At 37.4% G+C, this 13,331-nt stretch overlaps 1 protein-coding gene across 1 annotated transcript in view; it reads left to right on the forward strand.

The window, feature by feature from the left end:
- Positions 1-13,331, forward strand: part of LOC104622588 (mannosyl-oligosaccharide 1,2-alpha-mannosidase IB) — a gene marked incomplete at its 3' end in the record, with an annotated part of 103,607 nt that overhangs the window by 9,884 nt on the left and 80,392 nt on the right. The window contains exon 2 of the mRNA XM_010289423.1: positions 5,077-5,173. Within this exon, the coding sequence (XP_010287725.1) occupies positions 5,077-5,173 (97 nt within the window). The remainder of the gene's footprint in view (positions 1-5,076; positions 5,174-13,331) is intronic.

Consider the following 13,331-nt stretch of genomic DNA (forward strand, 5'->3'; position numbering starts at 1 on the left):
TCTGTATGAATTTTCTAAGTTTCTTCAAAAATCTGACTATTTATACAAGGAAAATATCATTCTTTAATTTAACCTCCAAAAAGTATTCTCTGCAGACAGTAGGAAAGCAGTTATTAATTTTTAATCTACCAACTGGGCAGTAATCTTGTCTAGTAAGCCCTTGGTTAATTTTAAAACAGAATTTGAAGGTGGTTTATATAAATCTCTTGAAATTGTACCCTTAACCAGAGTAACTTCCTTTGAAAGCAAAACTTACTTGCTGTCTCTGTTATGCGTATTCCTGGTGAATGGCAAGAGGATAGGTTTCTTATTTCTAGGTACAATCAGTCTTTGCAATTTGCCAGTAAATTGGTTCTTTTGCTTATTTCTTAGGACTCTTATTTTCTGTTTGCTAGGCGTGTGCCATTTTTCTGAGGAGTGGAAAGGGGCTTTTGAAACACTCTGTGGTTTGGATTGTTTCTAATGTTCTCCTGTAGTGACAGAACTTCCTTACAACAGTCTCTTTTCAATCACTGTGAACTCCTTTTATTCTTGGTAATGATGTCTTTTGACAAAATCATAATTGCACTCTGTCTTTATAAAAACATGATTTTCCAGTGACTGTAGAGGGTCAGATCCCGTGAACATGTTCTAAAGTCAGTAAAGCATCTAGATAATGGTCTACCTACAAAAACAGTTTCATTTGAGACATGCACTGCTTCTTGGTGTTCTGCCTCTCTCGCAGCAGAGTCCAAATTCATGTTTTTGTGGAATTATCAAGCTGTACATGCAACAGTATCTTGCTGGCTGTTGTATATGGTGCATCCCATAATAAACATTTTCCAGACCAGTATTCAGTGAACCTATCCCCTATAAATTATTTTGCTTTCAAAAGCAAAATCTGACATTAATAGTGTCAGTAAATGCCCATCACTAAAACCATTTGTTCTCTAGTGGACAGACTACAAGATCTTTATATGATATGTCATCAAGCTCCAAGCACTTACTTTGACAAACTGCTATCAGGTGTGGAAATTTCACTTATGGGAATCTCCTCCTTGACTTTTTCCACAATTATTGATCTGTGCTTGGACCAGCTTATTTTCACTCTACTGAACTTAAGATGCCTCCATCATAGGTTCTTTAAGGGTTGTTTTGTTTGGGTGTTTCTGCAAGTATTTTTACCTTCTTTCTATTATTATTAGTACTGATGTTCCACTTGGTGTCTGAGACTTCCCTCTCCTCTTAAAGACAAGGCTTTTCTTGAAGAAAAGCCTATCTATACCTGCAGCTGTTCTTCAGCATTTCCAAGGTCCACTATGCAAATGCTGCATGGCATAACCATAGAGATAATCCTGTTTTTCAGATCAGGAGTTCACATTGCTTGTACTTTCTGAGCTAAAGTGACATCCTCTGTTAAATTTTTAGCTGGTAGAGGCAGCTATCTTCTCCTGTCTCTTGAAAGCTTCTGTGTGCACAGCTGCTCCCGATAGTATAAATGTTATATCCATAGTATATTGTGCTACCAGTTCTGGCAGTAACAGAAATTTCCATGTTGTTACAAGATCTCTTGGCATATCATCCTTACAAAACCTAATATTGTATACACGACCTGTGGGGTTTCCTGCTTGCATGTAATGTGCAGTTATCTGCTAACGAGGTACTGTGAAGGTTACTCACTTTGTGGTGGAGTGTGTGCCAGAGTAATGTTTGGTGTTCATCTGGAAAAAAAAAAGTCAATTGACTAGTTAGTGTAATAAAGTCAAAAGATTCTCAGGGAGTTATATTCTTTGTATGCTGTTTTGGAGAGTGAAGGGACAGGACAGACATGTGATTGTGTTTATCAAAGTAGCTTAATCTCATCAAAATAGAATTTCCTGTTTCAGAATGTTAGATCATCTAGTCAACGGATCTAGTTGAAGATGTCCCTGCTCATTGCAGGGGGGGTTGGGCTAGATGACTTTTAAAGATCCTTTCCAACCCAAACTATTCTATGATTCTAACTGTGTCTTAGTCTCTTGTGTTTGACAGAGTTTCTGGTCTTAGTAATGTTTTCTTAAGTTACTTCTGCATTAATTAATGAATCTGGTGAAATCAACTCCTTTACAGTTTCTATCTTACTGAAACTTTATCTTAGGATATATTTTATCTTACGGATATAGAAACTTCTTATGTTGTGATGTATTCTGGTTTGGTCCTTTGTAATTTCCATAATTTTCTTGGGTTTCTTCAAAACTAAATAGTCTGTAACAAAATCTGTACCTTCCCCCCAGAAGCATAGCAAATTGGGACAGCGAAATACTCAGCAATTACCACTCTTCCGTGTATCTTACTGAAACTTTATCTTAGGATATATTTTATCTTATGGATATAGAAACTTCTTATGTTGTGATGGTTTGGTCCTTTGTAATTTCCATAATTTTCTTGGGTTTCTTCAAAACTAAATAGTCTGTAACAAAATCTGTACCTTCCCCCCAGAAGCATAGCAAATTGGGACAGTGAAATACTCAGCAATTAACACTCTTCCGTGAGAAAACAGGTTTTTCTTTTGGGCTTACCTAGTTGTGTTCTATACTGGTGTTTGCCTACAGATTCTTACAAAGCTAAAATGTCAATGGTCATTTGATTCTCCTTAATGAAATATTTAATTAATGCATCCAAAGGTCTTAGAAGCCCAGTTTCCCTTATGTGGAAGGAGGTTGGTTAGATCCGCCATGTTACGGTCACCTTGTTTAGACATCCATCTATTATCAAACTCACATAGAGCTCACTGGTGAGTAATTCTTTAGCTTCATCCTTTTAGTACCTTCTAAAACTATAGGTCTGTGTTTTCCCAGGTGGAGTTTTTAGGACTTACGGTGGACTGGCAAGCAGTGAGAGCAGGATGCTTCACAGAGGCCTTGACTGTCCCATTCTGACTGGAGAAAGCCTTAAGTCTACCCTGACTGGATAAAGTCTTAAGTAGCCCAGTCTGGTCCCATAACTAATTCTGCTTTGAGTAGGTGGCTGAACTAGAGACGTTCTGAGGTCCCTTTGCATCTGAACGATGCTGTGATTATCAATTCTGTGATCTTAAGTTAATGAACAATTTTATATTAAAATTTGTGGGCTGATTCTGGATAACATTAGTAAGAAGATTCTGGATAACAGTAAGAGGTCTCAGAGGGACTTCTGTACTGCCTGTGATCAGGCTTTCGCTGCATTTGTCATGATGCATTTATCTTACCTGTCAAGAGAAGATCACTTTACCTGAGTCATCTTGAAGTTCTAATAGCTATTAATTGGTCAACTTAAGTGCTTTATAAACACTAAGGAATTTGTCAATGCTAATGAAATGCCTGTTCTGTCGTCTTTTAGGTATAATATTTGCATCTTCTTTTTCTTACATTACAGGTTTATGACACTAAAAGAAACTATACAGTATTATTGCCTAATCAGGTGTCAGACTCTTAGTGCAAATACCAAAAGCAACATGTGAACTGCCTTTGAATGACAAGCAGTAGGAGTGGGACCCCTGTCATCTTGAGAGGGACATCTGTGCCTAGGTTGATGTCATTTTAACACAGGAGCGCTTCCCGGCTTCTGGGCCTGTGCGTATACCTTTGCTGTGGTTCAAATTTATTGTCTGGGCATGAGTTAACTGAGCCATGGGAAGGAAACTTGGAGGGAGTTTCCAACTGAAGGAATTTCAGCTGTGTGGGTTGGACAGGGATCTCTTGATGGCTGTAGGGAGGCAGGGACTTTCTTTTGCATGTCTCAGCAGGCAGTTTAGATGTGCTTTGAAAGATCTGGGATTACCGGATGCTGACTTCCGCTAAATCCTGAACTCAGTAAGAGAAGAGAGCTGCTTCTACATAAGGTAGTGCTGGTAACGCAGCTGGCTGCACCTTAGCTTTTAGGCAGCATCTGCTTGTTTACTCACGTCTTCTATGAGTACGGTGACTCTCTGATTAAAATAAGAAAACGACAGTCTTGTAAATCGTACTGAAAACTTTATTTGCTCTGATAGAATCAGTTTCTTAAAGAGTTAGTATCAGTCTGTTAATTACATTAGCATGGTTTCTCGTCTTAGAGAGCATTTCTCAAACTAGTGGATATCATGATTTAAGTCCTATATATTAACAGTATACCACTTACCACTTTCTAAGACATAATAGAAAAATAAAATACGTATAATGTTGTGGATACAGCTGCATGTCTGTTCTTTTAGAACAGGTTTGTTCCTAACTGTTCTTGTGTCTGGGGCAATGTCTTATGGAATCTGATTTTTTCCTGTTACCTGCTTTGATCTGTTTAGGTGATAATATTTGATTTTTAAACTGCATTTACTTTGCAATTTAGTCACTGTTGAATTTCTGCTGTATGCAAACAAGCAAGGACTCTTAAAAGTTTTAGCAAATCTATAAAAGCACTGCTTAGTGGCCAATGTGCATAACTAGTATTTGTGGGTCAGCAAGACCTTTTGTTTTTTAGGTGTAGTTTGCTACAGTAGGTGGTGGAAACATCTACTAAAAAGAGTTGAGAATGTTTTGTGGAGCAAATATTAACAATTTTATACTGCTTTGTTCATTATGCTTTCTAAAGAGCAAAGCTTTTGGCATTTCTTTTGGTAGAGGCTGTATGATGGTATATCTTGGTCTAGTAGTTGTTGCTAATAAAAAATTTATTATGCCTTTTGCAAAATTGTTTAGTCATACTTGGATGCACCAGTGTAAATAAATCTCTTTTATGCTTCAGATACTGATAGACATCTTTTTCTTTTGGTTAGTGCCTTAGATGTTAACCAGTATTTTTCACCAATTCCTTATGCTTAAATTCTTAAATGTCTGTGCATATATTTAAAGAAAGGAAAGAAAGAACCAGAAAACAACCTAATGCAGCGCGTTAGGCTCTATAGCTTAAGTCAGATAGACTTGAAGTTGTTTCCAAATGTGTTCATGCTGTATATCTGATTTCTGTAACAGATAGAAATAGTGGCAAAGTAATTATCAGTATGCTGGGATGACTGTGAAAGATAAAGTCTCAAATAAGAAGTAAAATACTGTATTTGTACAAAGTTTTATAATGTAATCGAATCCTATTTTTTCCATCTCTTAGATGATGAAGCATGCCTGGGACAATTATAGGCAATATGGATGGGGACATAATGAACTCAAACCAATTGCCCGGAAAGGACATTCCACCAACATATTTGGTAGGCTATACTTTCTGGTTTTTTAGTTTGGTTTTATCTATCTATCTATCTATCTATCTATCTATCTATCTATCTATCTATCTATCTATCTATCTATCTATTTCTGTCCTTGCTATCCTCTTTGAAAATCTACCCAAACTTACTAGCAAATTCTGTTTTAATATAAATCTTTTGAAGTGTGGATGACAGAAGTGTATTGATTATTTCAATGGTACTTCAATGAATTACTTGACTAAACCATCTTTTGCGGAATAATATGTTCTTATTGTTGTAAAAGCTAAGCTGTGTCTATGTGCAATGTTCCTTTGTGTGTATACACACATGTATAGATATATAAAAAGCTACAATGTAGTGATGGTATTTTGGGATGCAATGAATATAGATGTGTTGTAAAAAAAACCTCATCTTGTCTAGGTCTTTGTGTTTAATTCCATGAGAATGTGATACAAGACAAAATGCACATGCAAGACCCTGAAAGACTGCTAGTACCAATGTGAAATTTAAAGTAGCTTTTAAAAAAAGATCTGGGTGAGGTGAAAATGACGTTGTTACTTGACGTGTGACTTGTGGATCCTGAATCTGTAGACTGGAATGAAAGAAAAAAAACACCATTCATACTATTGGAGTTTGAGGGTAGGGTCAAGTTTTGAAGCAATTCAAGGGATGGAGTGAGAATATTTGAGCAATGGAGTGTGAATATGAGTGTTACAAATGGCATTTAGAATAGTTTGAAACATGAGGAAGGTAAAGATCAAGATTCTGAATAACCTACTGTTGCATACATGTGATGGGTAGATGGCTTTTCTTCCTTAAAATATTAGTGACCTGCAGCAGTACTGCATTGGGATAGAATAAGTAGAACAGTGATTGGAAAGTGGCAAATATTTTATTGGTATTCAAACCAGGAAATAATCCTTTTTTTTTGTCCCCAGTTCTGTAGGATTGATATTTCAAAAAAAACTGGTTGTAGCTGTTGAGGACTGAGCCCTGGAGGTTCTCTAGGTTCACCCTCTGGTATAGCAAAACACATAACCTTGATGTTGGTGATTAAGGTTAAGCCTGGATTGATCCAGAATGTACACCACCTAAATGCATGAACTTCATGGCTCAGTCATCTTATTTTGAAACGTACACAGGAGAGCTGCTGTAGGACTGGGTAGGGTTTTTTGAATTCTATTCAGGATTTCATACTGTGTTCATCTACTCTCTGGTATCTGAGGAAGGTACAAATTTATCCTAACCACTTTTTACATGAAGAATGAGTGTGAATATATTGTGTATACCTTAAGTATGATAGTATTGGTTATAATAGTTTGCTTGAAGTCAAGATTTTATTGGCTTTTATTGTAAGGCAACTGGCTAATGACTTTGTGTGAGATTGGTTCTTGCTGTAATTTGTATTTGTTTTATTTATCTTGCCTTAAACCTTGAATTTGTTTCTTGTGGATGATAGAAATACAGTTTAGGATTGTGTAAGTGTCTGTTTTTCTGTGTTTAGTGCCTGAACCCAGCATAAATTATTTTGGCTTAAATCAAAATTGGTTAGCTTTTTGTTTTCATTTGTAGGAAAAAAGTAAACTCCCAGAAGAAACTCATTCCAAATGAAGAGTCAAAGGACTTGTTTCAAAAGTATTGTAATGCTTAAAAAGACTTCAAATTTTGCTCTGTCCCTTCCCCTGATCTCCTTAAATTTTATCTTGAAACCATTCTTATATCTTACCAAATAAACAAGTGATTTTCATTATATCCAAACAGTTTTTCCATCAAATTTATTTGCATGGTGAACTTCAGCCTTAAATAAGTGTTGGACATGGAGAACAGAGGAGAACTTTAACTAGACACGCTGTTCCTTTCTCCTGCTCCCAGCAATGGAAGGAGAACCTCTGAGTTAAATTTTCTGCAATACTTAAAAACAAACAAAATCAAAAACCTGCCCACAAATAAACCCTCTTCCTCCAAACCTGTAGTGCGTAGAAGCCTATTTAAATCTGTAAGAGAATACTTCCAGCTGCTGTACTAACCCTATTTGCAGTAAGGACTGTTCACCTTTACTACAAGAAAACCCCTTGGAGCCTGGCATTGATGGCTTTTGGTCATGCACTGGAACCTGGTTTCTTACACTTCAGTATTGTGTGAAAGCTGATACTGTTTTACTACTTTATATTCCTTTATGAAAAAAATGGCTGGGTGAGGGAGAGTTGTCTGAGTGTGTGGAAGATGAGCAAGTTAGCACGCTCAGGAGAAAAAAGCATCTGGACTGGTCAAGGAGTTTGAAAAGTGAAATGGAAGAGTCTAAGATGCAGGCAGCACTGAGCGAGAGAGTGTGAGGCTGAAAGGAGACCAGAGCAACAGGCTTCTGCTGTGACAGACAGAAAGACGTTTCTTAAGTTCCCAGAGAGTATTGTGTAGTATTCTTAGATAATTTCTCTTTGCTACCTCGTCCATTGGCAGTTCTTTCATTTCTACTAGAAAAATCTCTTCTGAAGCTTCCTGTGATTTAGTTGTATGTTATCTCTAAGTCATGGCTTTCCTTTGTATTTTTTCCACCTGATGAAGTTGTATCTGACATTGAAAATCTTTGAAAATGTTCACCTGTATGATGATGTAGTCTTTGCTGTTGAATTTACATGCAATTCTGTTGCTTAATTTGCCAAGTATAATTTTAGATCAGCCTTGGTTTGTAACCCAGACTCTCTGTGATGTGAAGTTTTTTCTTTATGTGGCAAGAAGACATTTTTCTAATGTTTGTTTTTAATGTGACTGACACAATATTTTGAGCAGTTTGGAATTATAGTTTTACTCTAGTCTTTTTTTTCTTTCCATTCCTCCTCTGCTTGCTTCTAACATTTCTCATAATGAGTTTGGAGGACTTCTACTTCTTTGTACTTGGAATATTTATTCTTTGGAGTTTTGGCGTTGCTGTCTGAAAGAAATTGCAGACTTCCCGGGGTTACAAGTTTCTGATCCACTTATTTCAGCTAACTCTAGCAGCTGATGCTCTCTAAGTGTTTGTTCTTTTAAAATCCAGATGCTATTTTGTGCCATTTAATTTTTAGCAAAATCACGTTGTTATTGTTCTGTTCAAGGCTATTTCACATGAAAAACTTTCCTGAAATATATAACCTTCAGTATATACCAAGTCTAAAAGAGAATCAGCTACTGTTGATTTGGTGGGTGGTAGATGGCGGGGTGTGTGTGTGTGTCCTTCTACCGAGGACTGTCTAGCCTGTATTTTTATTGCTAGTACTTTACCAATCTCTATTTCCCATTATGACACCATTCCTAGCAGTATTTGCCTTTATAGAAGCACTACATAATTCTTTTTAAAATCTGATGCTATTTTTAATAAAAGGTGCTCAGCAAAACCTGTTTTTATTATTCATCTCAAAGATGATTTGACCCAAACTACTTTCTGCTGTTACTGCAGTTTGTTATACTTCCATTTCAATTCATAGCACATCTGTGAGATTCAGCAAGGAGATGGCATCACTGGTTGACCCTGCAACCCTTTGCATGAATCTTTGGGAAATAGGGTTTACTGATAATTCTCAAGTGAGGTAATGTGATTTAATTTAGAAGGCAAATAAGCCATTAATCTTCCTTGTCAGATTCCCCTCTCCCTCTGAAGCAGTGTATATCTGTATCTATGTCTATGCCAAGTGGAACATCAGTGTTCCCAGCATTGCAGGTTCAGGCTGGGGTAAGAGAAGGGAGGGGAGGTGGCCTGCTCTGGTCTCACAAAACTTAGTTTTAAATCCGTAAAAAAATAAGGAAAGGTGATAAACATTAAAGCAAGGTGCTCTGTGCTTCACTGAAGCATGCCAACATTTGTGGACTGTCCCAGTTATTAGTTTGGCTTTTATAACAAAACCTGCCGGGGTCGTGTTAGTTGACCTGCAACTAGAAATTCTTGCCAATCTTTCCGAGATGTCTGACCTGGTGATTGGAACCCTGCTAAAAGTGTTGCCTATCAAACTGTGTAGTCAGTCTTGAATAGTACCTCTTCAACAGCTGAGTCACAGCATTAGTAGTAGCATGATGCTGCTTTGGGAAAATATGACTGGGAATTGGTGGGCTTTTAAAGACACTTACATTTAGATGACATATGAAATTAACCTTTAGAGGTTCCATGTTGGTGAAACAGGGTGATAACTTGCTCCTATCTTTGTGAAAGTTGCCTGTTTTTGAAAGGATTGGTAATCTCAAGATTTGTTATTTATTCCTACTCTATAACGTAAAATCAAGTATGAAAGGCAAGGAGAAAGTATAGCAGAGAGGTGTAATTTCTCTTTCCAGTTTAAATTATTATTTGCAGCTCTGCTGATGGTTGTAGCGGCTAAACTAAAAAAGGTTAACTTAAATTGCTGGAATCATTTGATGGTGGCTACAGGGTGTTATTGCAGAGCTGGGGTTGTATGGGATCTGGGTCAATTTCTCATTAGAACACAAAGGGTGAAGAGACTGATGGAAAATGATGCGTGTAAGATAATGAGGAAGCATGACAAACACTGAGCCTTACTTCAGAAGGTTTTCCAGGTTTAGCGAAAACCGGAGTAGTTGATGGTATTGTCGGATTCTCTTGCTGTAATGAAACCTGATTGGATTTGCTTTTGAGGATCAGAGCCATCTGAAACATGCTGTTTAAAGATGATTTGTCCGCAGATTTGTTTGGTGACCCTAAGTGAACACCTTATAGAAACACCATTAAAATTTCTCAGTCCAGACATGCTTCAGAGTTTTAAACCATGTATTTGTGGCATCTTTAATATCTTACGCACTAATTACAGTAGCACAAGCTTTATTGTGAGTTAAATTGAGCAGTTTGTACTGCTGGGTTTGTATCAGTCTTCAGTCCTTATTTTTCTAAAACTGTTTATTTGAGAATCTGAATGACTTTAAGATAAAAATACAAGGGGGGGAAAAAAAATCACAATCTTGGGCAACTCAGAACATCATCCTCAGGAAAACTAGAAATCATGGGCGGTCATCTTACCTGATTTTTTTCTGAAATTAGAGTTCTGAAATTTGTGGTGGTGGTTTTTTGGTAATGTTAACTACCTAAGAGTGAAGATGTGCAGTTTGTCAGGTAATAAGTATGTAACAAAGTAATGATAAAAACTCTTGCAAAATTGCAAACTTCCCATATTACTAGCAGTGCATTTCTAAACCTTGCATTTGGACGCGTTCTGTCTAGGGAATAACTGCATTATGTGAATATGATCTGATAATGTATACATACATAAGCAGACGATACATGTCTAGATATGTTTTGAAGGGTACAAAAAGTTCTTTCCTAAGTAATAATATGGAATTTTTAAGTTGTAGGTGCTTGCATACAGGCACGCCCATTCTCATGCACAAAGATTTAATGAAATCATTATTTTGTGTTTTGTCACACTAGAACTCTCACACATCTATAGCGTATTCATGTTTCTCCTGTTCTCTCATCTCACATGCCATGCAAATGGTCAATTTAATCTGAGATGTCTGCCAGATCTGTCTTGGGATAATGTGTTCTGGGAGGAAGAGAAAATTGTCAGAGAAGTCACATGTGGTTGACATGTATTACCTATTAGAGCCTCAAGGCTGTAATCAGTGCCTATCTTTTCCCTAATACATGACCAAACACAGCAGATTTTTGTCTGGCATGTTCAGTGTCATCAACTGTGTTGCTGCTTCATACATATGGAAAAATGAAATTTTGAGTTGTATGTTGGTTAATGAGCAAGATGTGTCCAAGGAAACAACTCAAGGACTCAGCTGGGGCAGCTAGAGAGCTTGCTTTTTTTTTGACTTGCCAGTGGACTGCCTGGTTTCTGCCACCTTGTTGAGTGTGTCCCGTTGCCTGGCTTGCCGCACAGCCCGTCTCAGCCTTTTGCTACCAGCGCTGCTGATTAACCCCCATGACCTGGGAGAAAGTTGCTGAGCCAGCTGCCAACTACCCACTGCCGCAGCGTGGGAAGCTCTTGCTGCAGATCTCGGTGTTGCTAAGCAATGGCGATTTCGCAGTGCATTTTGCTGCCGTGCTGGAGAGCAGGAGCAGCAATGCTCCCAAACCCCATGGAGAAAATGCATTTGTCAGACTGCAAGGGCATGAGGCTATTGGGAGAAGGAGCCGAGTCGGGCAAAGGAGTCTGTTTTTCTGACACCTTTGGAAAGTATGGTATAGCTTGTGAGAGTAATGGTATTTCTTTGTCCAGTTTGTGGTCTAGAAGGCAAGAGGGGGAATATTTCTAGTAAGCACTACAAGAAAATGCTTTAACAGATTATTTTTTTAAATTACCCTGGGAAATATTCATTAGTTTATTAGACATTTTTGTCATCAGTTATCATAAGTTATTGGACTGCCTGAGCTGCTCTGACACTATCATCTGCTGTCATCTGATTAGTTGTCACTTACTTTTGAAGTTCACATAATTGAGTGTCAAGGGTGTCAGGTTTCATGGGCCTTTTGTTTTTCTGGGTTCTTCTTTTAGCTGCCAAATAACCTGCAAATATATAAACATTATGAAGACAAACACTTCTACTGGGAAGAAACTAGATGATATACCCTAAAGTAAAGACTGAGGGATGACCTTTTGAAAATATGGCTAAAAATTTCTGGTGTCTTCTCATTGTAAAATCCTAATGAAGAAACAGACGGGAGAAAACTTCTGCTCAGCATCCTTTTTCCATGCATGTTTTCAGCCTCTGAATCCATGTGAAGGATAAATGAAAACAAGGGAATATGTGGTATATATGTAAACAAATATGTTCTTGACTTCTTGCTGTTTTGATGAAAAAATAAAAATTTCGTGAGCAGTAGTTTTTATCTTACCTGTATGCGCACAGGTAAGCTACCAATCATTGCCTTTTTCTGTGGCAAATTGAAGGGGAAGGAAAATCCATTGACCCCAACTAGTAAAGAGAGGTAATTTCATGATGCAAATTTCAGGCCAACCTCTGTATTTCAGGTTCTATTTGATTTTTAAAATAAATCAATCTGGCCTTAGGACAGACCTATGCAGCAGTGTCCTCTGAAAAATCAGTAATGAATGACTATGCTGAGACAATGTTGACTATTATATGCGTATTGAATGTGTGGTTTTTTGGCCAGTAGCCCACATTTTTGAAAGATAAATTTTAAGGAAGAACATAACTCTCAAGAGTTGCTGGCCAAATCTGGAATTAGAACAGTGTTCTGATAACACAAGAAAAATTCCTTCAGGTTGGATGAAAGATGAAACATGATCATTACTCGTCCTCTAAAAATTCCTCACAGAAGGTACCTGGGGAAGAAATGTAAGAGCAAAAAACCTGTAGTTAGGGAGCATTTCTCAGAGTGCTCTCCAAGCTTACAAAAGTTTGTGCAGTGTTATTACTTCTGTGGTCAGAGGCAGCAAGTTTTATTTAAGCACTTTTAGTTTATTTTTTCGTAATTTTGTCCAATCATCTGCTTTTGAGTCTGTGCAAACCTAAGAGCACCTGCCATATCCCGTTACAAGTGGTTCCATAGTTTGATTCCATATTGTGTAGAAAACTTTTTAGTTTTGAAGTCTGCTTGCTGTCCTAGGTGACTAGTTCTGGTATTGGAAAAACCCAACCCATCTCTGCCTTGCCATTCATGAGTTTGTAGAATTGCATATGCCCTCAGTTGTATGCGTGTCTTAAGTGGAGAGTCTTGGTCTGTTAAGTCATTTTTATTATACATTGCTATGTCCTTTCTTTGTGTCTTTTCAAGTTCCTTCTTTTTTTGAGAGGAAGACTAAAACTTTGTTCTGTTTTCCGTTTTGTTCACTGTTCCTTTCATAAGAATTGTATTTTGCATCTCTCAGGCTCCTTTAGGGAGTTTAGAAACCCACGGTAGGGTGGCTTTTCTGCAGCAGCATTACTTTGCAAAATCTCATCCACTGTGTATGGTATTTCCAAACTATTTATAAATATGATTTAGAAATGGTGATTTATAAATATTTCCAAATGATTTTATAAATAAGCATGTGCTCAAGCATTGTGTCTGCAGGATCCTACTGGTGGGTTTCTCTCAGTGATAATTGGTTGTTTACATTTACCCTGTTTCCTATCTTTTCAACAATTATTTATCTGCATGAGAAAAACTTTCTCTTATCCTGTGGCAGGCTAGTTTTCTTAAGAGCATTTCTTAAGGGATGTTCTCACATAT

Source organism: Phaethon lepturus, unplaced genomic scaffold (assembly GCF_000687285.1).
Source record: "Phaethon lepturus isolate BGI_N335 unplaced genomic scaffold, ASM68728v1 scaffold2666, whole genome shotgun sequence".
In the NCBI taxonomy this organism is placed as follows: domain Eukaryota; kingdom Metazoa; phylum Chordata; class Aves; order Phaethontiformes; family Phaethontidae; genus Phaethon; species Phaethon lepturus.